General features: G+C 31.0%; 4 protein-coding genes across 4 annotated transcripts in view; 1 reads left to right on the top strand and 3 right to left on the bottom strand.

The window, feature by feature from the left end:
- Positions 1 to 1,714, bottom strand: part of LOC119607709 (neuralized-like protein 2) — a 2,228-nt gene extending 514 nt beyond the window's left edge. Inside the window, exons 1-2 of the mRNA XM_037961784.1 lie at positions 787 to 1,714; positions 1 to 61 (exon numbers count right to left, since the gene is read on the bottom strand). The exon at positions 1 to 61 is cut by the window's left edge and continues 260 nt beyond it. Of these exons, the coding sequence (XP_037817712.1) occupies positions 1 to 61; positions 787 to 1,393 (668 nt within the window). The 5' untranslated portion in view covers positions 1,394 to 1,714. The remainder of the gene's footprint in view (positions 62 to 786) is intronic.
- Positions 1,715 to 1,884: 170 nt separating this feature from the next.
- Positions 1,885 to 2,594, top strand: LOC119607703 (coiled-coil-helix-coiled-coil-helix domain-containing protein 1). Its single transcript, XM_037961777.1, has 2 exons — positions 1,885 to 2,029; positions 2,107 to 2,594. The coding sequence occupies exon 2, from the start codon at positions 2,108 to 2,110 to the stop codon at positions 2,474 to 2,476; it is 369 nt and encodes a 122-aa protein (XP_037817705.1). The 5' UTR covers positions 1,885 to 2,029; position 2,107; the 3' UTR covers positions 2,477 to 2,594.
- Positions 2,595 to 2,961: 367 nt separating this feature from the next.
- On the bottom strand, positions 2,962 to 7,250 carry LOC119607713 (suppressor APC domain-containing protein 2). The gene is made up of 3 exons (XM_037961788.1): positions 6,890 to 7,250; positions 3,521 to 4,690; positions 2,962 to 3,455 (listed from the first exon to the last, which is right to left on the bottom strand). Exons 2-3 carry the CDS (start codon positions 4,667 to 4,669, stop codon positions 3,030 to 3,032), a joined length of 1,575 nt encoding a protein of 524 aa, XP_037817716.1. The 5' UTR covers positions 4,670 to 4,690; positions 6,890 to 7,250; the 3' UTR covers positions 2,962 to 3,029.
- Positions 7,251 to 10,211: 2,961 nt separating this feature from the next.
- LOC119607704 lies at positions 10,212 to 23,281 on the bottom strand. The gene is made up of 4 exons (XM_037961778.1): positions 23,021 to 23,281; positions 11,858 to 12,141; positions 11,477 to 11,788; positions 10,212 to 11,414 (listed from the first exon to the last, which is right to left on the bottom strand). The coding sequence occupies exons 1-4, from the start codon at positions 23,039 to 23,041 to the stop codon at positions 10,784 to 10,786; spliced, it is 1,248 nt and encodes a 415-aa protein (XP_037817706.1). The 5' UTR covers positions 23,042 to 23,281; the 3' UTR covers positions 10,212 to 10,783.
- Between the last annotated feature and the right edge of the window lie 589 nt (positions 23,282 to 23,870).

Here is a 23,870-nt window from a genome sequence, read left to right as displayed (position 1 = left end):
AAACGTTTTGGTATCATGCCTCTTGGGGTACGTACATACATGGAATCACCTAAAATAGTGCCTGGAAGATAAAAAAGAAACAAATTAAAAATTTTGTCGCACTATCTTTCTATCTATCTATCTATATATCTATCTATCTATCTATCTATCTATCTATCTATCTATCTATCTATCTATCTATTCTATCTATCTATCTATCTATCTATCTATCTATCTATCTATCTATCTATCTATCTATCTATCTATCTATCTATCTATCTATCTATCTATCTATCTATCTATCTATCTATCTATCTATCTATCTATCTATCTATCTATCTATCTATCTATCTATCTATCTATCTATCTATCTATCTATCTATCTATCTATCTATCTATCTATCTATCTATCTATCTATCTATCTATCTATCTATCTATCTATCTATCTATCTATCTATCTATCTATCTATCTATCTATCTATCTATCTATCTATCTATCTATCTATCTATCTATCTATCTATCTATCTATCTATCTATCTATCTATCTATCTATCTATCTATCTATCTATCTATCTATCTATCTATCTATCTATCTATCTATCTATCTATCTATCTATCTATCTATCTATCTATCTATCTATCTATCTATCTATCTATCTATCTATCTATCTATCTATCTATCTATCTATCTATCTATCTATCTATCTATCTATCTATCTATCTATCTATCTATCTATCTATCTATCTATCTATCTATCTAATATATTACTTTCTATGTTAAATACAATATTTTACAAATATTCACCTTTATTGGTTACAGCTGAACTTGAACTGGCTTGCCCGTCACTTGTTGAGGCATTAGCAGCATCACTACTGCTACTGGCCCCTCCACCGCCTCCAAAATCGCCGGCATTTGAACGTGGTGCCAAAGCGTGCGATTCAAACTTAGATATAGGATAAATCCAGCAAGTACCCAGATTGGCCAAATCAGGCAGAGCAAATTGTGGCAAACCATCTTCCATAGTACCCAAAACATCTGGCACTAATTGCGTCAGACCCAAACGCATATGACCCGACCAGCCACGTTCGTTTTTCTCAATTTCCACCAGAAAAATCTCACCCATTTGCAAAGGTTTCTCTGAAAATGTAACTGCATCGGCAAAGCTGGCCTTGCGATAGGCCACTGTATTGTCATCGCACAATATAATATTAGCACCATGATAGGGATGAAATCGGGACAGTTGACGTTTTGATGTGGCTGGTGTATAATTTGTGCTGGCAACTACTGTATTACTGGCACCTCCACCAGCTCCTGCTGCAGCGGCTGCCTGTGATGTGGACGATGTAGTATCGTTGTTGATGGCATCAGCCATAGTTATAGAATTTGCGTTATCAATGTCTGCTACACTCATTTTGTTCTTTAATTTTGGAAATAGTTTTAAAAACTTTATTAAATTTGATTTAAAATCAATGTTCAACAAATAATATAACTAATGAAAGTTCTGTATATTTCTCCTTCTTCCTTTTCTTTTATTAATGTCTATTTTCTTTATTTTTTATTTTTATTTAGAACAAAACAAAATGAAAACAAAATTTTTTTGTATACATTTTAACAACACTAAAAAAAGTTTACAGCGCTGTATTCTTAATTGGAATTTTTATGTGTTGTACAACACTATTTATTTAACTGTTTGCAAATTTATTTTATTTATAATTCCCATTATCTTTTTCTTTGAATGAATAATTGTAAATAAAAAACTAATTGGAATTGGTAAACTGCTTTATCTTTAAAACACTGTATTATCTAAAAAACAGTATTGCCAGCAATAATTATTAAAATAATCATTCGTGTGCAGTAGCGTCTTTCTCAAATGCAACTCTGAGTTGGTAACAACGACTTTTTCATAAGTGTAAAAAGTCGCCTTTTTGTTTTTTCCTCTATACAACTCTACCGAACAGCTGTTGAATTAAACTTTCATAACGTTTTGGGAATACGGCAAAAAATATTACAAAATTTGGTTAATTTTTCCATATTTTCAATAATTAAGGTAATTTTTGAAAGAAATTTCAAATAAAATACAAAAGTTTCATAAAAACTCTATATTTTATTGTTTATATTCAACAGAATGCGTGTTCCCACTTGTGTTTATGCCGCTAAACATAAAGCTCGTGCCCCACAAAATGAGGCTGCTGTTCCCTTTCAGGAAATCTTACCTTTACGTTTGAAAAACTCGGTCAGTGGTAAAGCCGACTCGGGTTCTGATGTCGCCTGTCTACAAGAAATGACCGTATTATTTGCTTGTCTCAAGGAAAATGATTTCGTGGAGAAATTCTGTTCCAAAGAAATTTCACAATTCCAAAGATGTTACAAAGTTTATATGGATCGCAAGGCGGCTGCTAAGGAAACTATTAATCAAGGTATTGTAACACCTGGTAATAAATTAAATTATAAACAATTAAACAAATACATGAGACGGTATCCTAATCCTGAATAAACTAACGAGAACTAGTCCGCGAGTAATGATTTCCAAGAAGTCATATAAAGTTCATTGATTGAAAAGAAATTGTTATGTTGTCATTATATAGTTTAATAAATCAATTTGGTAAATTAAACAACAAAATGCCACCAGCTTGGTTATAGCGAAAACATAATCCATGTTTGTTCTTAATAATATATATGACTGCAAAGAAGTAATTCCAATTAGTAAGTCAAAATCATCAAAATTTAAAATACCAACAAACATATATTAACATAAATCTGATATGAAAGACAATTAACTTTTACAAAAAACAACATTTTTTTATAAAAGGTTTCTATAAAAAGGGAACAATATAGAGTCATGTTCGTTTATGATGAATATAATCAAAATATGTATGTAACAACGGTTTTCATAAATCTTGATTAAACAGTTTTGTGATCTATTGTCTCAGCAGCAGCACATACTTAAAAAGTACGTAATCAACCATTTCCAATTCTTTTGCATAAAATTTTATTGCCAAAATGGATTTAAAACAATTTTATTAAACTAATATATTTTTGCTTTATAGTCAATAAACTACATCAGCATCTCCTAAACCACCCGAAGAAGAACTACATCCGGGTGATGATTGACTTAAAACATTTAAATAACTATTCGTGTGTCTAGCAAGGCCAGAGCGTTGTTTCAGTTCAAAAAATTTTGCCAATAGAGTTTGTTTTTCTCTTTCCAACATGGCAATACGTTCACTCTTTAGGTGGCCCTCATTGGCCAATAAACGATTCTGTTGACGCAGACGATCAGAAATAGTTGTGCTAGCATTAGCATTTGTTCGATTCACGCTAGTTTTCGAGGGAGTTCTTATAGCCAAATTGAAATGGAAAGGAAAACCACCTCTTTCCCAGCATTCTGCTAGAGCAGAAAGACTTCTGTTAACTTCCAGCACCCGAGCCCTTTGGAAATTCAAACGTTCTTGCTGCACCTCCGACCATTGTTCCTTAGAATATTAAATATAAATTATTTTAATTTATTGCTCTTGTACAGAAATCATTTATAACTTACCACATTGGAAGATCCCATACGTCCCAGATATTTGATTTTCTCTTGTACATTAACTATTTGTTGCATATACCATTCTCTGGTTTTATCCACCGAATTCAAACCCAATAGTAAAACCTCTCTCTCCTCTTCATATTGTTTAAGACGCTTTAACATATTATAATCAATACCATTCTGTAAAGTATGTCTTCGTGGTTCTCTCCTCTTGGTTGTAGTTTTCTTTAAGGGCATATTTGTAATATTGCCACTATCAGTGGCCGAAGAAGAACCACCATCTGCACTACCTCGATAACCACATTGTTGTAAGAAATTGTTAGTATTTTGTTTTTCCTTTAGATCCAATTCATTGCGCATTACGCCCATTTGCCAATTTTGTAAAGCATTACGTATTTCCGCCTTATTAGAGGCACTTAAAATTCCCGTATTCGTGGACTTGGCATTTAAAGCGGAGGCTCTTGGTGGTTTGGGTGGGGGAGGCGGTGAATTGTAAGGATGGGCTGTTACTGTCAGCTCTCCTTCGGAATCGGGACTTAATTGTGGCAGACTTAATGCTCTATGTGATGTAGAAATATTGTGAGGTCTTACATTTGCCGACCAACGATTAGCGGGCAAAGGATTTTGTATATCTAAAACTGGCGCAGAGGGTGGTCTGGCTATCTTAACACTAGACTTATTCTTCCAAGCCCCACTGTTTGTAGTATTCGCTGTCTGGTTATTAACATTGTTATTTATTGTTTTTATTTGCACATTTTCACTTTGTTGAGCCTGGGCATGACTTTGATTGCGTAGCAAACATAATTTTAAACCAGCACAAAATCTCTCAAATGTCAATAGGCCACTAGGTGGTGTTACTTTGCGTAAAGATTCCATAACACCTCTAGGTAAACCTTTACTACCATCATCTTGCCATCCTTTTTCTATATCAATAAATTTTACATATCCTGTCTGTTGATCATCTAATATATCGAATAATGTTTTCATTGATTGTACAAATGCTTTGGGTAGTGCTTCGAGTGCACTGGCTGCTACTTGCTGTTGGCCCAGACAACCCATTGCATCATTATTTAGATTATTCATATTATTTTGTATATTTATCGTTTGATTGCTGTTTAATACTCCCATTACTATGTTAGTTTCGTTCGAACGAAGCATTTTAGGAAAGGTGTTTTAAAACTGTTAAAGAAAATATAAAAAGTTTACATTGAATGATTTAAAAAAAAGTTTAAAAGTATAACTTTTAATATACATAACTTTAATATTTCGTTTGTAACTGCCTAAAATATACCACATTAGCCACCTAAAGATAAGCTACAACCGGCGATGATTGATTTTAAATAATAAAATAACTTCTTATATCTAGGCTAGAGCTTTGTTTCAGTTCAAAAGATAGATAGATAGATAGATAGATAGATAGATAGATAGATAGATAGATAGATAGATAGATAGATAGATAGATAGATAGATAGATAGATAGATAGATAGATAGATAGATAGATAGATAGATAGATAGATAGATAGATAGATAGATAGATAGATAGATAGATAGATATATAGAAAGATAAATAGATAGATAGATAGATAGATAGATAGATAGATAGATAGATAGATAGATAGATAGATAGATAGATAGATAGATAGATAGATAGATAGATAGATAGATAGATAGATATAGATAGATAGATAGATAGATAGATAGATAGATAGATAGATAGATAGATAGATAGATAGATAGATAGATAGATAGATAGATAGATAGATAGATAGATAGATAGATAGATAGATAGATAGATAGATAGATAGATAGATAGATAGATAGATAGATAGATAGATAGATAGATAGATAGATAGATAGATAGATAGATAGATAGATAGATAGATAGATAGAACATATAGAATAGATAGACTAGATAGAATAGATAGAATATATAGAATAGATTGAATAGATAGATTTATAAAATAAGATCAATATGTGTATAAAACTACATTTCATGTAGGGTATGATATGGTCGAGCATGTCTGTCTATAATTTCTTGCTTATTTGTAAATGAAGAATAAATCTTAATTAATTCTGTTACAAAATTATGAATCCAAAATAATAAAATAACTTGTAAAAATACACAATTAATCAAAATAACTTGGCGTTATGTAAAGAATAAAATTTTCACACCAAATCTATTAAAAAATAAAGTTGCATTGTTTTTATTTATTTATTTTTTTTTTTTTTCAATTTCGCATTTTCCAACAAGTGAACTCAAAATAATTTTATTTATGTACGAGCCAACATCTCGTATGACTGACAGTTGGAAAAAAAATCTTTTGAAACAATAAACACAACAATGTTTAATTTATTTCTTAGCTCTTTTTATTTTATATATCTGTTAAGTATGTTTGTTATAAAATGTATGTCAAATTCCCACGCAAAGAAATGTCAGGCATAAAAAATACAAATTAACTTGAAATGGATTAACATAAAATTAATATTAATAATCATAATAATACAAAATGATAACTTTAAGCACGACATTCTTCTTTCTTTTTCTTGGTAAAGATAAAATACAAATCATTATGAAATGTTTTTTTTTTCTTTTTTTGAGATTTTAAAGAAAGTTTTGAAAATTTTAAAACAAAAAAAAAGTAAAGTTAGTTGATTATTTTAGAAGTCGTTTATTAATGATAAAAAATTTCAATAATTTTTCTTAATGCACTTGTAAATTGATAAATTCCTTTAAAAGAGCAGCAGTAAGTGCAGTGTAATAATATTTTGTTTTAAAAATTTACGAAAAAACATCAAACATGTTTGTTTAAAAAAACACTCATACACTCACACAGTTTTACAGTTTACAAAACAAAAGATTTAAGACACAAACCTGATTTGTTTTTTTCTTGCACAAATACTCAAACAAATTTATACTTGTTGTAGCTTGTTAGGTTTTGTTTTTGTTGTTGTTTTCTTTCAGTTATCGGTTGATGCTGTATGTACCAGAGTTACTGGTAGATTTTTTTCTTGTATGTTTTTCTGATTATTATTCATTGCATCAATATTTTAAACACATAATAATAGTTACAAGTATTATCAATTTTCTTGTTGTTTTTGTTGCTATTATTTAGTGTAATCAAGCATTAAATAATTATTTTTAAGTAATTCTATATTTGGCACGTGTGTATTGTTTATAATTTTTGTTTAAATAAAATATTTTTCTAAAAAAAAAGTAATTATTCAAACTGTTAACGTTTTTTTGATGCTGTTAACCTTCTTTTTTTTATTCTAAAAATAACTTTGAATGCGGTTATTTAGTCTTAAAAAGAATGTTATATATAAAACCTCAAAATAAACTTGTTAAAGGTTTTTATATTTGATTTTTCCTTCTTTACCTTTTAAAAGAACTCTACACACTACCCAGCGAGTAGCAAATAGTTGTTTATTAGTCTGTTACCGCCACTATGGAACGTTCAACTTTATCCATAACTATTTTTTTATACGTTAAGATTTGTTTTTTTTTTCAAATTGCAGTCTGGGTATAAAATTTTTTTGTTCAAAAAATGTTCTTGCTTTTTTTTTTTATTGACTAGTTATCTAGTTTTATAGGTTCCTTCCTAGTTGTTTGTTTTTAACGTACGTTTAAGTAAGACTGCTTGTTTGCCGCTTAATTGTATCTACTCGTATTAGTTGTTTTATTCACTGGTTGTTTAAGCATTATTTACGTGCGTTCTGCTTATTTGCTTTTTATGCACTAAACTCTGTTTTTGTTTTATTTTAATTTTTTTGTTGTTTATCATGTGTTTGAGCTTGGCTTAGTTACTTATTGGGGTTTTTTGTTTTTTTTTCGTAAAGAAGGTTGTGTTGTGGTTTGTTTATTTCTTTTAAATCTGAAACTCTATGAAGTATTTGCCAACATGTTTGATCATTTCTCTGTCCAACATGTTGTTATTGGGTTATAGAGCTATTTCACATTTGTATACTTGTTTTAGTCATACAGGGTGTTTATTCAAATCTCAGGAAAATGAGAAATAAGGAAAATGAATAGCTGCTAAATAAAGAAATTGACAATTTACAGCTACAGTTCACAAATAAGGGTTCTTTTCATCATTCCGTGGAATTCACAAGAAGAAAAAGGAACTTGTTTTGCGATTTTCTATATTTTCCTTAAAAAAAATTGATGACCGCTTGTAATTTAGTTAAAACTTTTTTAAATTGAAACAAGTAATAGTTCTATATTCGCCTTTACCGAATCTTAAATACCTTTCATTTTCATTCAATTAGGACACTGTGTGTTTAATTCTATGTTTCTAGGTAAAAAGTACCAATTGAAGAACGAAAAAGTACCAAAAACTTTACTCTTATAAATTCCATTAGGAATTGTGGACATTTAAGTCATATCTAGAAGGGGCTTTGTATAGGGGCTAGTGTCATATGAGACCCTATAATTCTAAAATTCATCAGTATCATCTAGGCTAGTATAGAACTTAGATTTGTAGCTTTTTGTCAAGATACGAGTATGTTAAACATAAATATGAACTTAAAAGCCCTATTAGGGAGGTTCAGTTGTATGGGAGCTAGGTGAAATAATGGACTGATGTTAACCATTTTCAATAAGCTTCGTCCCTGGGAAAATAGAAGATCATGTACCAAATTTCAATGAATTATCTTCAAAATTGCGACCTGTAGTTTGATTACAAGGTTTACAAGCCCTATTCGGGAGGTTCAGTTGTATAGGAGCTATGTGAAATAATGGAGCGATGTTAACCATTTTCAATAGGCTTCGTCCCTAGGACAATAGAAGATCATGTACCAAATTTTAATGAATTATCTTCAAAATTGCGACCTATAGTTTGATTACAAGGTTTACAAGCCCTATTCGGGAGGTTCAGTTGTATGGAAGCTAGATAAAATAATGCACCGATATTAACCATTTTCTGTAGTTTGATTACAAGGTTTACGTGGACGGATTGTCAGACGGACGGGCAGACATAGATAAGTCGACTCAAAAAATGATTCTAAGCCGATTGGTATACTTTAAGGTGGGTATAGGACCAATATTATTGTGCGTTACAAATATCAGCACAAACCCCATATGTACACTGCCCACTAAAGTGGTGTAAGGTATAAAAATTCAAAAAGTACCAAGGGAAGAATAAAAGGTACCAAAAAATTTTACCTTGTAGATTTTCATTACATAAGGTTGTCTTGAATTTTTGCTCATTTCTCCGTTATTTATGGACCGATTTTGCTGCATTAATAAAAGAAAATTTCTCGAAAGTATGCCTGACAGAAAGTTGGAAGATTTAGATGCCTAAGTTATCTGGGATCTCCGTAAAATAGATTTCAACGAAAAAACAGATGGACAGACATAGCTTAATCGATATCGCTATCTATAAGAATCCGCAATATATATTCTTTATGAGATCGCGTAGGAAATATAATCAAATTTAATTTTAAAATTACGGCCTGTAGTTTGATTGCAAGGTGTGGACGGAGACTCCATTGAACCCTGATGTCGTGTGAACGCGGTGGCTGAATGTCTGCAACTGCTAAAAATCTCATTTCAATCAACAGCGAGCTCTACAGTGCCATGATTACCGACTTTTGATGAGATGAAATAGAAGATGAGATGAAATAAAGATAATCTGTTGGATCCTATCGCATAGTTCAACAAAAATCTAACTTTTGTGGACCAATTTCTATAATTTTGTTGTCACCCGTCTTAATTATGTCAATTGATTGCCTAAAAGCGCGATTTGACTCCTTTAGGCATTTACCGTTACAAAGCTAAGTAAATAACCTTGAAACGATCCACACACCCTTAAGGCTAATATCGCCGTCCTAGCCGTTCTTGAGATAGAACTAGAAAACATCAGTAAAACCAGGGAAATTTGGACTGACGGCCGGGTCAGCCATTTCAATGAAATTGTGTTTCATGTCCTTCCCCACCAGTTTGTAAATAATTTTGACCAGGTGACCAAACAATATCGTAATGATTAAATATTATGATTTCATGGCTGACCGCATATGTTGTTGTTGATGTAACTGTATCGCTGTTGTTGGAAGTTCTTCACTTCGAAAAAACTTACGATTGATACAGCTGTTGCAGAACTAACAATATTTCGCCGTTTGGGAATCGGATCGTTACGGAGTAGAGATCCAATTGTCTTGTGAACGTAGCTTTGGTGTTGTTATTGTTGTATCAGTTACACGTATAAAGTTGGTGTGGCTGAGTTGACAATCCTTGGTTGTTGTTCGTTGAACTCCGAATCGTTCCGGTACGAAGAACCAATTATCGGGGGAACGTAGTTTTGGTGTCAATTCGACTGGTTAGCCGGGCTTCACATATCATCTCGAGTTATAGCAATTGCTCCATTTTTTCATTGCTCGGTCAGGCAAAATCTTGTTTCTATTTCTATAGACTTTAATTCGTATGTTATCCAATATAGGTGAAAGATACATTTTGGAAACTTTTTATAAAAAAGAAATAAATTTTCGAAAATTTTCTAAAAATAACAGACTTTTTTCAAAAATTTCTAATTTGAATTTGAAACGCACAAATCATCTGATATAACACATTCACCATAAGTTTCGGTGAGTAAACAAAGTGTTTAAAAGGTGACAATTTTGAATCAATGGTCTCAACGCCTAAATAGAATGAGATTCATAAGTTTTCGAACTAATTCTGGAACTGATACAAATTCTTGAATTATTATTGAATACAAATCAAATTTTATAGTATTTATTTCAAATTATTTTAATAACTATTTCGGTTATAGTAATGTTTAAACCATTATAAACCGTATAAACATACAAAGATATAATTAAACTAAAGAAAAGTAAAAATCAGTCACATTAAGAAAAGTAGAAGATTAAAATATATAATTGAATAATCTTGAAAATAAGTTAATAAATTTAATAGGAGTTTTATATAAATATAAATGGGAGTTGTTGTTTAAATATTATAATAATTTCTGTTTATGATTTAATATCAAATGATTTTTCCATTCAATTCACTCATGAGCATTGATTTCTAAATCAGCTAAACGAAATTCAGACTCTTGAGAATCCTTTTTTTTATAAAATCATATTGAAGTTAATATTTTCGAGAATATTTCATCCGAAAGGATTCTAAGAATGTAAATTTCATTATAAGAAAACTTAAAATTAATTGTATGTAAACTAAAACTAATAGAAATATGTTTTTTTAAATTAAAAATTAAGCAAGGAATTGGCGTAGTTTTGTTTAAATTAACTCAAAATCCTGTCTCTTCGAACACAACTCCTTACAAATCGGCTACCGACTTTCTGCGCACATATTTGGCAAAGTAATCGGGACGCCAACATTTACAGGAACCGGGAATTAGGAACCAATCATAATACAAACGTACTTGGAAACAACCAATCTCATCATGACCATCACAATGTTGACTAAAGTCACCCGAAGCATTAGCACCACCATGACTGGTGCCATCGGAAGCGGTGGCTACACCAGCACGTTTTTGTAAATATTGTTGATAAGCTTGAAAATCTTGTACCGAAGGAGCTGGTGTAGTAGTCGATGACTGTGGTACAGTATCTTCGGCATTAGGATAAAAGATTTCTGCTACCAAAAGACTAACCCAACGGGGTGATGATAAACAGCCACCATCTAAATAATGACAACGGGCCTGTATGCAACGTGTTACCTCCACTGTCTGAGTGAAATAACCTTCGTAGGGTATTTGCACCACATAACGCCAGGAACCTTGATAATTTTTAGCAAATACAGGTGTGGCATATTCTACTTTAGCGGGACAGGGTGTGGGTGGACCTTCATAACGTATAGGACCAATTTCTTCACGTCTTTCAGCTGTCAAAGGAGCTGCCTGGGGCGTAGATGTTTCACCTTGTATGGCCTTGTAGATGGTACAGAATCTGCAAAAAAAGTTCTATTAGTTTTGAAATTCCGAATTCCCTGTTTTTATTTTAATACTTACAAACCACCACCATCACAAAATTTACGTGGTTTACGTTCTTCGGCTTCTTTTTGTTGCTTTTGAGAACGTTCTTCCTCATCTATGGCGGGATCAAAATAACCATAATTATGTGATTCTCCCTTAGCTTGCACTTTAGGAGCAACAGCTTCTCTTTTAGTTCTAACCGCATAATGACGATCAATATTATTATTATCTACCGGTTCAACAGGATCATCACGTATTATTTGTGTCACTTTAGGTAAAGTATCATCTGCTTTTAATACCGGCAAAGTTTTAGATAAAAATTTCAAAGTATGATTACGTATCAATTCACTGCAATTAGAAAATTTTAAAAAATAAACTTGAAAAAATTTAAAAAAATAATCAAAGATTTAAACTTACAATGGATAGGGTTCTCCTAAAACATTTTGTCTCAAGGGATTCTTGGGTATTTGTCCCTTATTCAAATCACCACATATGTTATTAACAGAAACAGCTGATTTTTTGCCACTAGCTACATTTTTACAATCAACATTGACATGTGTATAAGGGGGTGGTCTCACTTTGGGTGGTATGGCATTGGGTGATTCCACAAAGGCATAATAACCTTCTGGTGGCTCTTCGCCATAATCATTTTGAGCCTGTGCTGTCACCAGCAGCGAGAGCAGAAGAAATGAAAGTATTTTCTGTAAAAAATATAATTAATCTTTAGTCAAACTATTAACAAGTTTAAATTATTTAATATTTATTCAATATATTAAAAAATAAAAGATGTTTTTTAGGGCCTTTTCATCTTCATCAATCATATTTATTTATAATTTTTTGTAGCTAAACCAGCGAAAGTTTCTTAAGTAAATATTAAAATAAAATTGTTACCAATAAACCATATTTAGAGATTGTTAATTTTTTTATCATACATATAGATTTTTATTTTTATTATTATCCAGTAATTAATAGCAAACGTTTATAGTAAACTTTTAACAGATTTTAAAACGATATTTTTGTTTACAATTTTGAATTTACTTTCACTTTTTTAAAATTTAAATAAAATGTTAATTAATCATTTAAATTAACTTCGAAAAAGAAATAAGGAATGAAATGGGTCTAGTTAATAGCCTAGTTTAAAGTCTAGTCTATTATCTAGTTTATAGTATAGTATATAGCCTAGTTTAAAGTCTAGTTTATAGTCTAGTTTACAGCCTAGTTTATAGCCTAGCTTTAAGTCTAGTCTATAGTCTACATTGGAGTCTAATCTAGAGTTTAGTTTATAGCATAGTTATAAGTTTAGTCAGTCTAGTCTATAATCTAGTCTATAGTCTAGTCTATAGTCTAGTCTATAGTCTAGTCTATAGTCTAGTCTATAGTCTAGTCTATAGTCTAGTCTATAGTCTAGTCTATAGTCTAGTCTATAGTCTAGTCTATAGTCTAGTCTATAGTCTAGTCTATAGTCTAGTCTATAGTCTAGTCTATAGTCTAGTCTATAGTCTAGTCTATAGTCTAGTCTATAGTCTAGTCTATAGTCTAGTCTATAGTCTAGTCTATAGTCTAGTCTATAGTCTAGTCTATAGTCTAGTCTATAGTCTCTATAGTCTAGTCTATAGTCTAGTCTATAGTCTAGTCTATAGTCTAGTCTATAGTCTAGTCTATAGTCTAGTCTATAGTCTAGTCTATAGTCTAGTCTATAGTCTAGTCTATAGTCTAGTCTATAGTCTAGTCTAGTCTAGTCTATAGTCTAGTCTATAGTCTAGTCTATAGTCTAGTCTATAGTCTAGTCTATAGTCTAGTCTATAGTCTAGTCTATAGTCTAGTCTATAGTCTAGTCTATAGTCTAGTCTATAGTCTAGTCTATAGTCTAGTCTATAGTCTAGTCTATAGTCTAGTCTATCTAGTCTATAGTCTAGTCTATAGTCTAGTCTATAGTCTAGTCTATAGTCTAGTCTATAGTCTAGTCTATAGTCTAGTCTATAGTCTAGTCTATAGTCTAGTCTATAGTCTAGTCTATAGTCTAGTCTATAGTCTAGTCTATAGTCTAGTCTATAGTCTAGTCTATAGTCTAGTCTATAGTCTAGTCTATAGTCTAGTCTATAGTCTAGTCTATAGTCTAGTCTATAGTCTAGTCTATAGTCTAGTCATAGTCTAGTCTATAGTCTAGTCTATAGTCTAGTCTATAGTCTAGTCTATAGTCTAGTCTATAGTCTAGTCTATAGTCTAGTCTATAGTCTAGTCTATAGTCTAGTCTATAGTCTAGTCTATAGTCTAGTCTATATCTAGTCTATAGTCTAGTCTATAGTCTAGTCTATAGTCTAGTCTATAGTCTAGTCTATAGTCTAGTCTATAGTCTAGTCTATAGTCTAGTCTATAGTCTAGTCTATAGTCTAGTCTATAGTCTAGTCTATAGTCTAGTCTATAGTCTAGTCTATAGTCTAGTCTATAGTCTAGTCTATAGTCTAGTCTATAGTCTAGTCTATAGTCTAGTCTATAGTCTAGTCTATAGTCTAGTCTATAGTCTAGTCTATAGTCTAGTCTATAGTCTAGTCTATAGTCTAGTCTATAGTCTAGTCTATAGTCTAGTCTATAGTCTAGTCTATAGTCTAGTCTATAGTCTAGTCTATAGTCTAGTCTATAGTCTAGTCTATAGTCTAGTCTCTATCTTCTAGTCATAGTCTAGTCTATAGTCTAGTCTATAGTCTAGTCTATAGTCTAGTCTATAGTCTAGTCTATAGTCTAGTCTATAGTCTAGTCTATAGTCTAGTCTATAGTCTAGTCTATAGTCTAGTCTATAGTCTAGTCTATAGTCTAGTCTATAGTCTAGTCTATAGTCTAGTCTATAGTCTAGTCTATAGTCTAGTCTATAGTCTAGTCTATAGTCTAGTCTATAGTCTAGTCTATAGTCTAGTCTATAGTCTAGTCTATAGTCTAGTCTATAGTCTAGTCTATAGTCTAGTCTATAGTCTAGTCTATAGTCTAGTCTATCTAGTCTATGTCTAGTCTATAGTCTAGTCTATAGTCTAGTCTATAGTCTAGTCTATAGTCTAGTCTATAGTCTAGTCTATAGTCTAGTCTATAGTCTAGTCTATAGTCTAGTCTATAGTCTAGTCTATAGTCTAGTCTATAGTCTAGTCTATGTCTAGTCTATAGTCTAGTCTATAGTCTAGGTCTATAGTCTAGTCTATAGTCTAGTCTATAGTCTAGTCTCTAGTCTAGTCTATAGTCTAGTCTATAGTCTAGTCTATAGTCTAGTCTATAGTCTAGTCTATAGTCTAGTCTATAGGTCTAGTCTATAGTCTAGTCTATAGTCTAGTCTATAGTCTAGTCTATAGTCTAGTCTATAGTCTAGTCTATAGTCTAGTCTATCTCTAGTCTATAGTCTAGTCTATAGTCTAGTCTATAGTCTAGTCTATAGTCTAGTCTATAGTCTAGTCTATAGTCTAGTCTATAGTCTAGTCTATAGTCTAGTCTATAGTCTAGTCTATAGTCTAGTCTATAGTCTAGTCTATAGTCTAGTCTATAGTCTAGTCTATAGTCTAGTCTATAGTCTAGTCTATAGTCTAGTCTATAGTCTAGTTATAGTCTAGTCTATAGTCTAGTCTATAGTCTAGTCTAGTCTAGTCTATAGTAGTCTATAGTCTAGTCTATAGTCTAGTCTATAGTCTAGTCTATAGTCTAGTCTATAGTCTAGTCTATAGTCTTCTAGTCTATAGTCTAGTCTATAGTCTAGTCTATAGTCTAGTCTATAGTCTAGTCTATAGTCTAGTCTATAGTCTAGTCTATAGTCTAGTCTATAGTCTAGTCTATAGTCTAGTCTATAGTCTAGTCTATAGTCTAGTCTATAGTCTAGTCTATAGTCTAGTCTATAGTCTAGTCTATAGTCTAGTCTATAGTCTAGTCTATAGTCTAGTCTATAGTCTAGTCTATAGTCTAGTCTATAGTCTAGTCTATAGTCTAGTCTATAGTCTAGTCTATAGTCTAGTCTATAGTCTAGTCTATAGTCTATAGTCTAGTCTAGTCTAGTCTATAGTCTAGTCTATGTCTAGTCTATAGTCTAGTCTATAGTCTAGTCTATAGTCTATAGTCTAGTCTATAGTCTAGTCTATAGTCTAGTCTATAGTCTAGTCTATAGTCTAGTCTATAGTCTAGTCTATAGTCTAGTCTATAGTCTAGTCTATAGTCTAGTCTATAGTCTAGTCTATAGTCTAGTCTATAGTCTAGTCTATAGTCTAGTCTATAGTCTAGTCTATAGTCTAGTCTATAGTCTAGTCTATAGTCTAGTCTATAGTCTAGTCTATAGTCTAGTCTATAGTCTAGTCTATAGTCTAGTCTATAGTCTAGTCTATAGTCTAGTCTATAGTCTAGTCTATAGTCTAGTCTATAGTCTAGTCTATAGTCTAGTCTATAGTCTAGTCTATAGTCTAGTCTATAGTCTAGTCTATAGTCTAGTCTATTGTCTAGTCTATAGTCTAGTCTATAGTCTAGTCTATAGTCTAGTCTATAGTCTAGTCTATAGTCTAGTCTATAGTCTAGTCTATTGTCTAGTCTATAGTCTAGTCTATAGTCTAGTCTATAGTCTAGTCTATAGTCTAGTCTATAGTCTAGTCTATAGTCTAGTCTATAGTCTAGTCTATAGTCTAGTCTATAGTCTAGTCTATAGTCGTCTATAGTCTAGTCTACTCTATAGTCTAGTCTATAGGCTAGTATATAGTCTAGTCTATAGTCTAATCAACCTATAGTCTATTCTTTAGTATAGTCTTTACAGGAAGTTGTTCGAAACAAATATTTCTAAGTAGAACCAGTTATTTAAACCAACATTTTGAATTGAATTCAAGTTCCTCACAGGATATTGAAGGTATATATGATTTTGAAATCATATTTCCAGAGTACATGGAGTCTCCCATCAGTGTGTTTTTATTCTCTCTCAATATGTATAACTTGTGCTTTTAAAAACGCTAATTTATTACGTTTTTGATTGTAAAAACAGTAGCCTTTTAACCAAAATTATTTAAATGAACCACATGTAGCATTTTTACAATACTTATTTACTTTCTTTACAACAGATCAAGAAAACAAAAGAGAAATTTTGTAACAAAGATTTAATTTCTTTTTTTTTTTTTGTTACTTTTTCCTCATCTTGTTTATTGAAAAAAAAAACTTATTGTTTTTGTTGGTCTCTAAATGAAATTAAAAGTGACCCCTAAAGTGGTTTGGTCGTAGTTTTTTTAAGTGGCCTTAAAAAAATACAAACCAATTTGTGATCATGTTTTTTTTTGTAAATTTTATGTGAATGATGGTGGGAGTTTAAAAATAACAAAGAAATTTCTCTTTCTTTTAAATTTATTATTTATTTCTGTTGTTGTTTTTAAATTTCTAAATAAAAGAATTCGGAATTTAAATGTAACAGAAATAATGGTGCTATGAGTTGTTAGAAAAGCATCTGTTTTAATTAACATGTATTAGCCACAACTGCCAGGCTTGTTAAATGTCTTGAATTGTTTTTATTTTCTCAAATCTGGTCTTTATTAGTTTGCCGGATGACTAATTTTGGGGTTTTAAGCTTTGCATACTTAAATAACCATATTTTCTTGAAAAGAAAATATGGTTGAAAAGAAAAACAAAAACAAAAAAAAAAAAAAAAAAAAACAAGTTGCTGTTGTTATTTATAATAAAAACCAGACCAGTGCAGAGCGAGCGACCGACCATACAATGAATGTCGATGACTGACGACTGTTCGTATGCCATGGAATTGGGTCAAGAAGTCCATCCACATTCTTTTAGGTGATTGTCAATTAAAATTTATTTACAATTCTACCGTTAATAGTAGTTGTTGTAGTTGTAAGAAATTTAATACAAAATTAAAAGTAGTGAAACGTTTTTATTTATTTTTTAATAAAAGTATTAAACTATTAAGAGCAGATATTCTAAATTTCTTAAGTGGTAATTAAATGAAGTCATGAAGTGTTTTTTAGACATGACTTTTCCATTCTCGATATAAATTTGATTTTAAACGAATGCTTTTATAATTAAACTCTTTGACTTCAGTCCATACTATAGGTTAGACAATAGATCAGACTATAACTTGGCTAGTATAATCTTTAGCCTCGTACATATACCAGACTATAACTAGGCTAGTTTAATCTTTAGCCTCGTACATAGACCACACTATATGAGGCTAAAGATTAGACTAGACTATTGTCCAGATTATAGACTTGAATATAGTCCAGAATTTAGGATAGACTAAAGTGACTGTAGTTCAGAAAATAGACTAAACTATAGTCAATATTATAGACTAGACTATAGTCAATACTATAGACTAGACTATAGTCAATACTATGGACTAGACTATAGTCCAGACTATAGACTAGACTATAGTCCAGACTATAGACTAGACTATAGTCCAGACTATAGACTAGACTATAGTCCAGACTATAGACTAGACTATAGTTCAGACTATAGACTAGACTTAAGACCAGACTATAGTCCAGACTATAGACTAGACTACAGTCGAGACTATAGACTAGACTATTGTCCAGACTATAGACTAGACTATAGTCCAGACAATAGTCCAGACTATAGACTGGATTATAGTCCAGACAATAGTCGAGTCTATAGACTAGACTATAGTCCAGACAATAGTCGAGTCTATAGACTAGACTATAGTCGAGTCTATAGACTAGACTATAGTCGAGTCTATAGACTAGACTATAGTCGAGTCTATAGACTAGACTATAGTCGAGTCTATAGACTAGACTATAGTCGAGTCTAAAGACTAGACTAGACTAGACTATAGTCTAGTCTAAAGACTAGACTATAGTCGAGTCTATAGACTAGACTATAGTCGAGTCTATAGACTAGACTATATTCTATAGCGTCTATAGACTAGACTATAGTCCAGGCTATAGTCCAGGCTATAGACTAAGCTATAGTCCCGGCTATAGACTAAGCTATAGTCCAGGCTATGGACTAAGCTATAGTCCAGATTATAGACTAGACTATAGTTCAGGCTATAGTCTAGACTACATTCCAGACTATAGCTTTGTCTATCCTATAGACTAGACTATAGTCCAGACTATAGTTCAGACTATAGACTAGACTATAGTCCAGACTATAGTTCAGACTATAGACTAGACTATAGTCCAGACTAAAATATAGTGAGGAATATAGACTAGACTATAGTTCACACTAGCCTATAGTTCACTAGAACTATAGTGGACTAGACTATAGTTCACACTATGCACTAGACTATAGTTCAGACCATCAGCTAGACTATAGACTAGACTATAGTCCAGAATATAAACTAAACTATAGTCCAGGCAATAGACCAGATTATAGTTAAGGCTATAGACTAGATTATAGTCCAGACTATAGACTAGACTACAGTCCAGACTATAGATTAGACTTTAGCACAGACTATAGACTAGACAATAGTTCAGGCTATCGACTAGATTATTGACTTAAGTCTAAACTATCGAATAGTCTAGTCTAATGTATAGTGTAGCATATAGTCTGGTATATAAACTAGTCTATAGTCTAGTCTATAGTCTAGTCTATAGTCCAGTCTATAGTCCAGTCTATAGTCTAGTCTATAGTCTAGTCTATAGTCTAGTATATAGTCTAGTATATAGTCTACTCTAGTATAGAATAGACTATTCCCTAGTCCATTCTATTCTCTTAACTATATTTAGAACCATGGTCTATAATCTAGACTATATTCTAGTCCATAATATAGTTTAGTCCATAACCTGGGCAATACACTAGTCTCAAGAACAAAATCAGCTTTCTCACTTAATCAACTTGAACAAAACATTGTATACAACAACGGAAATCTATTGAAATAGGCCGTGATCGCCATGAAAGTAAAGAAATAACTTGTCTACTAAAATATAGGTTAAAATTTGTTAGTTAATTGTTAAAACAAATACAAAAAAACATCTCACTTAAAACTCTATGCTAAATTCCTAAAAACGAAAATGTCTAAATAAAATGTGTATTTCAACATAATAAAATGGTGCTAAATTTATAAAAAACGTTCTAAATTGTTGTTGTCGGTTCGTACGTATTTCATTTATAAAATATAACTTAACGGGAAAGTTGTTTGCATTTTGATGTCATATTTTTTTTAGTTTTTTGTTTTTATTTTTGTTTGTATGAATATAAAAAAAAAATACGGTTGTACTACTAAAAAAATACGAACCCCATAGCACCAAAAAAATAACAATTCACACAGCAAAATAAAGTTTTTTTTATAACTTTTTTATATTGTTGTAGTTGTTTTAATTTTCTCTTTATTATAAAAATAAGAATTCATTAACATATTTAAATACAAAAATTGTTATTTTAACAGCAAGGCATAACAACATAAAGAGTTTTTTAATAAAAACTAAAAAGCTGAATAAACGGCTACTGATTTTTTTTATTTATTTTTTAAAAATTTATTCTAGTCTAACTTCTTCCTCTTCTTTGCCTTGTAAAAAATAAAGAAAACTGGTAAAAATAGCTGTAAATATTATTAAAAGAAAAAAAAAACAACGTTTGAAAACTTTGAAGAACAGTTTTCATAACTTGATGAGGTAGAGATTGTTGTTGTTGTTGTTGATTTTGTTGTTACCGTAGTTAAAACATTAAAAACAAGAACAACTATGTGTGTGTGTTAATCTATGTGTTGCAATAATTCTTTCTGCAACTGCAACAAGTTGTTTATAACAAAAAAAAATATATATATATTGCAGTTTATCCAGTACAAGAGAAAATAGACAAAAATAATAAAAATTATGGAGAAAAAACTTGAAAGTTGTTGGAGGCTTTATAAGAAATGACGACAATATTTAGAAGATTTATGAAATCATAAACTGTATCATATTCATATGATGAATGTTTATATGTTGCACAATGTGTTTTTTGTTTTTGTGACTGAAAATAGTTCATACATGACAAAAATTATTAATAAGAAATGACATATTCTGTGTGCATACAAGTTTGTTGATTAATAACAAATTTCATTGACCTAATTTTCTTAGCTGAAAAAATGTTATCTGTATGATATTTTAACAACAACTTTGAAATCCAATTATTTCTTATAATTGTTCACAATACTGATCATCTAAATGGGAATTGCAAAATTTAAGTTTTTTTCTCATATCACTTGAAATTTTTAAATTAATTTTGTTATTCCGTTTGTAACTTATCGAAAAAATAGTGGTCAAAGATCAGTAGCTGGGTTATTAGCCATGGCCGACGATTAAGCAAGGGTCTGTATGTAGAAAACACAATAGGGTCTGAATAAAGCATACAGAGGTCTGAAATTTTCTATAAATCTTCTTTATCGAAAAGGTTTGTTTGTTTTTGAAAATATGTCCACGATTTCACTTAGTCCTTATACAGATCATTCTCGGAATATTGTTGAAACAGTCATTAATATGATAGTTATGCAAAAAATGTGAAAAAGTTCTGGGTATAAAACTAACTTATATTAAGTACGACGAGCGATCGATCTCACATAACGATCCAATCGAATTACTGAAGATCAAGATCGACGAGCAAGTTATCTCACACAACAATTTTTTTTTTCTGATTAAATCACTAGTGTATGCCAACAACAGTAGATTAGAAGATAGATTGCTCTATTGATCGTTAAGTATGTTGCTTAATGGATGAATCGGTAGATTGATGGATATCTTGTTAGGTTGATCACTAGATTGATCGGTATATCGATTGGTATATCGCTAGATATGGTAGATCGCTAGATATCTCAAGATCAAGATCGACGAACGAGTTATCTCACACAACAATTTATTTTGGGTTCTAGCAATTTAACCCAAAATAAATTGTCTATGCCAACAAGCCACAATTATAGATCAGAAGATATATAGATAGCTCGATTGATCGTTAGGTATGTCGCTAAATAGATCGATCGTTAGATCGATTGATCGGTAGATCGCTAGAAAGATTGCTAGATAAATATATAGCTAGATATGAAGGTCACTAGGAACGATCGGTAGATAAGTATCAAAATAGATTTATAGATCGCTAGATAAATGGGCAGATAGATCGTAATAGATTCGTAAATAGATTGGAAGATCGCTTTATAGATTAGTAGATAGATCACTCGATGGATCTTTAGATAGGTCACCAAAGTATTATTACATGCCGACGCAACAATACGTTAAGTGTGCTGCACGTGATCGACAAAAATGTATGGATAAAAGAGAAGAATGCACTTAGAGCGGATGATGAAGGAGATGAGTTAAAGCTAAGCTATCTTTTTTGGGGCTTAGAGAAGGAAGTTGAACAAGATGTTTTTGGGAATCATAAAGAGTCAATTCCAGGAGGATATATCGGATTCTCTCTCAATATCTAGAGCAAAGTGTATTAACTTCCGAGGAACTAAAGAACAAACGTGAGAAGGAAGAAGCTCCCCGTCTTCTAATATACAGTCGAAGCCAAGTCATATCTCACTCAAAGGAATCTCAAACCAGAATCCTGTGGAGAGGGTAGACTATGCCGAACAAGAAATTAGGAAATTGAGCACATAGAAGAAATCAATTTCAAAGGTAAGGGCATCTTAAAAGAAGCCCCGAAAAATAAGGATGATGAAGTTAGACAAAAGTTCCCCGTGTTCTAATATACAGTCGAAGCAGTATACAGTGTTCTAATATATACTCAAAGGAATCTCAAACCAGAATACTGTGGATATGGAAGACTATGCCGAGCAAGAAAAGTTTGTATTTCAAACACCGGCTTAGTGAAATTACGCTTTACTTACAATGTAAGTAAGTCCATCGACATTATGACTTGACATCATCTTTCTGAATAAAAAATGTCCAGGGACTTTGTGACATTCCACTAAAGTCAAATTAGATTGGGGTTTTCAATAAAAATTGGATTTTTAAATGAAAACTTGAAATTTTTGTGAATATTTTTGGTGAGAATTCGATTTATTATTGAAAACTGGATTTTTTTCGTGAAAATCTGATTTCTATGTAAAAATTCCATTGTTTTAGTTAAAACTGAAATCTAGGAAATTTAGATTATTTAGTAAAAATTTAAATTTTTACTGAAAATCCAAATTTTTAGTGAAAATTTGAATTTTTAGTAAAAATTTGAATTTTTAGTAAAAATTTAAATTTTTTTAAATTTTTAGTGTAAATTAAAATTTTTACTGAAAATCCATATTTTTAGTAAAAATTTTATTTTTTGGCGAAAATCAAAATTTTTTGTGAAATTATGATTTTTCGTGAAATTATTTTTTTTAATGAATATCATTTATCAATAAAATTTCGATTTTAATAAAAAAAATTTTTTTAAGTGATTCGATTAATTACTTCTGATCAGATGTTCCATAGAAACAAAAAAATCAAATATTTAAAAAGATATTTCATCTACAATATGCTTTCATAAAATCCCTAATGAAAAACTAGGATAAAAGACTTAAGACACCATTTGTCGAAAAAAAATTCCTCAAAAAAAAAAAAAAAAAACAAAAGACTTGAGACACAAACATGACATTTTTCTTCTTTTTGTTAAAATGTTTATTTTACTTTTTCTCTTCGCTTTCTTTAAATTTGCAACACCTACCAGCAATAAACGGTAATCCATATTATTTAATTATCTTGTATAATTCACTAATTTTTCACCAAATATGTATTTTTTAAGACTTTTTGTCCAACTTTAATAAAAGAAATAAATTTCTCCGTTTTTTGGTTGTTGTTGTTATTGTTTCTTTCTCTTGTTTATTTATTTCTTTAACGTTTTTTTATGATTATTTATTTTTTAACACTTTTTTTAAAGACTTTTTATATTTTTATTACCATACTGTTGAAAAGTTGCAAAAGAACTGATTATGAAAAGCCATTGCTCTTAACTTGTTACCTTTAGAGGTGGCAGCAGTAACAACAACAAAACATCCAAACACTCATTCAACACCACAAAACATACACAAACAGATCAAAAGAAATTTTCTGTAAGAAAAAAATATAAAAAACCAAAACATATAAAAACAAGTACCAACAACAACATTTAACATCAGCAAAACATTCCATTTCTTTTTATATTCTTTTAACAGTGGCCCTGGTCACTGTCATGTAAAAATATGCTCTTTTTCTTCGTTTCTCTGTTGGATCTGGTTTTAAAATATTTAGCTTTAGCTTTTATTTTTTGTTGGGTTTTTCTTTAGTTTCGAGTGTTTGTTGTGTTAATTACCGAGAGTTATAGGGCTTTCGTTTTTGAACTCACTCTGTTGATGAGTTTTATTTACTCAAATTCTTTTCATTACTTTCTTTTTTCTTATAATTTGAGTGCAATTCTGTTAGATATTTGAGAGTGTTGAGTATTTTTTGTGGGGTTTTTTAGTTAATCTTCAAGATAAGTAAATATTTAAAGTATTATGTTTTAAGAATCAGCGTTGGCCCCTTTTATAATAAAAGAT

This window comes from Lucilia sericata, unplaced genomic scaffold (assembly GCF_015586225.1).
Source record: "Lucilia sericata isolate MDLA Ls3-8-SP2 unplaced genomic scaffold, ASM1558622v1 Contig000734F_arrow, whole genome shotgun sequence".
Lineage (NCBI taxonomy): Eukaryota > Metazoa > Arthropoda > Insecta > Diptera > Calliphoridae > Lucilia > Lucilia sericata.
Note: the sequence above shows the minus strand (reverse complement) of the source record. Positions and strands in the feature narration are given on the sequence as shown.

Bases quoted from the DNA above. Each gene is read 5' to 3' on its own strand.
- LOC119607704 (XM_037961778.1), bottom strand. From the start codon at position 23,041: ATGGATTACCGTTTATTGCTG. The intron at 12,142-23,020 runs GTAGGTGTTGCA...TATTTTTTACAG, and splicing joins TGGATTACCGTTTATTGCTG to AAAATACTTTCATTTCTTCT. The intron at 11,789-11,857 runs GTAAGTTTAAAT...TTCTAATTGCAG, and splicing joins TTAGGAGAACCCTATCCATT to TGAATTGATACGTAATCATA.
- LOC119607713 (XM_037961788.1), bottom strand. From the start codon at position 4,669: ATGCTTCGTTCGAACGAAACTAACATAGTAATGGGAGTATTAAACAGC. The intron at 3,456-3,520 runs GTAAGTTATAAA...TAATATTCTAAG, and splicing joins GTATGGGATCTTCCAATGTG to GAACAATGGTCGGAGGTGCA.
- LOC119607703 (XM_037961777.1), top strand. From the start codon at position 2,108: ATGCGTGTTCCCACTTGTGTTTATGCCGCTAAACATAAAGCTCGTGCC.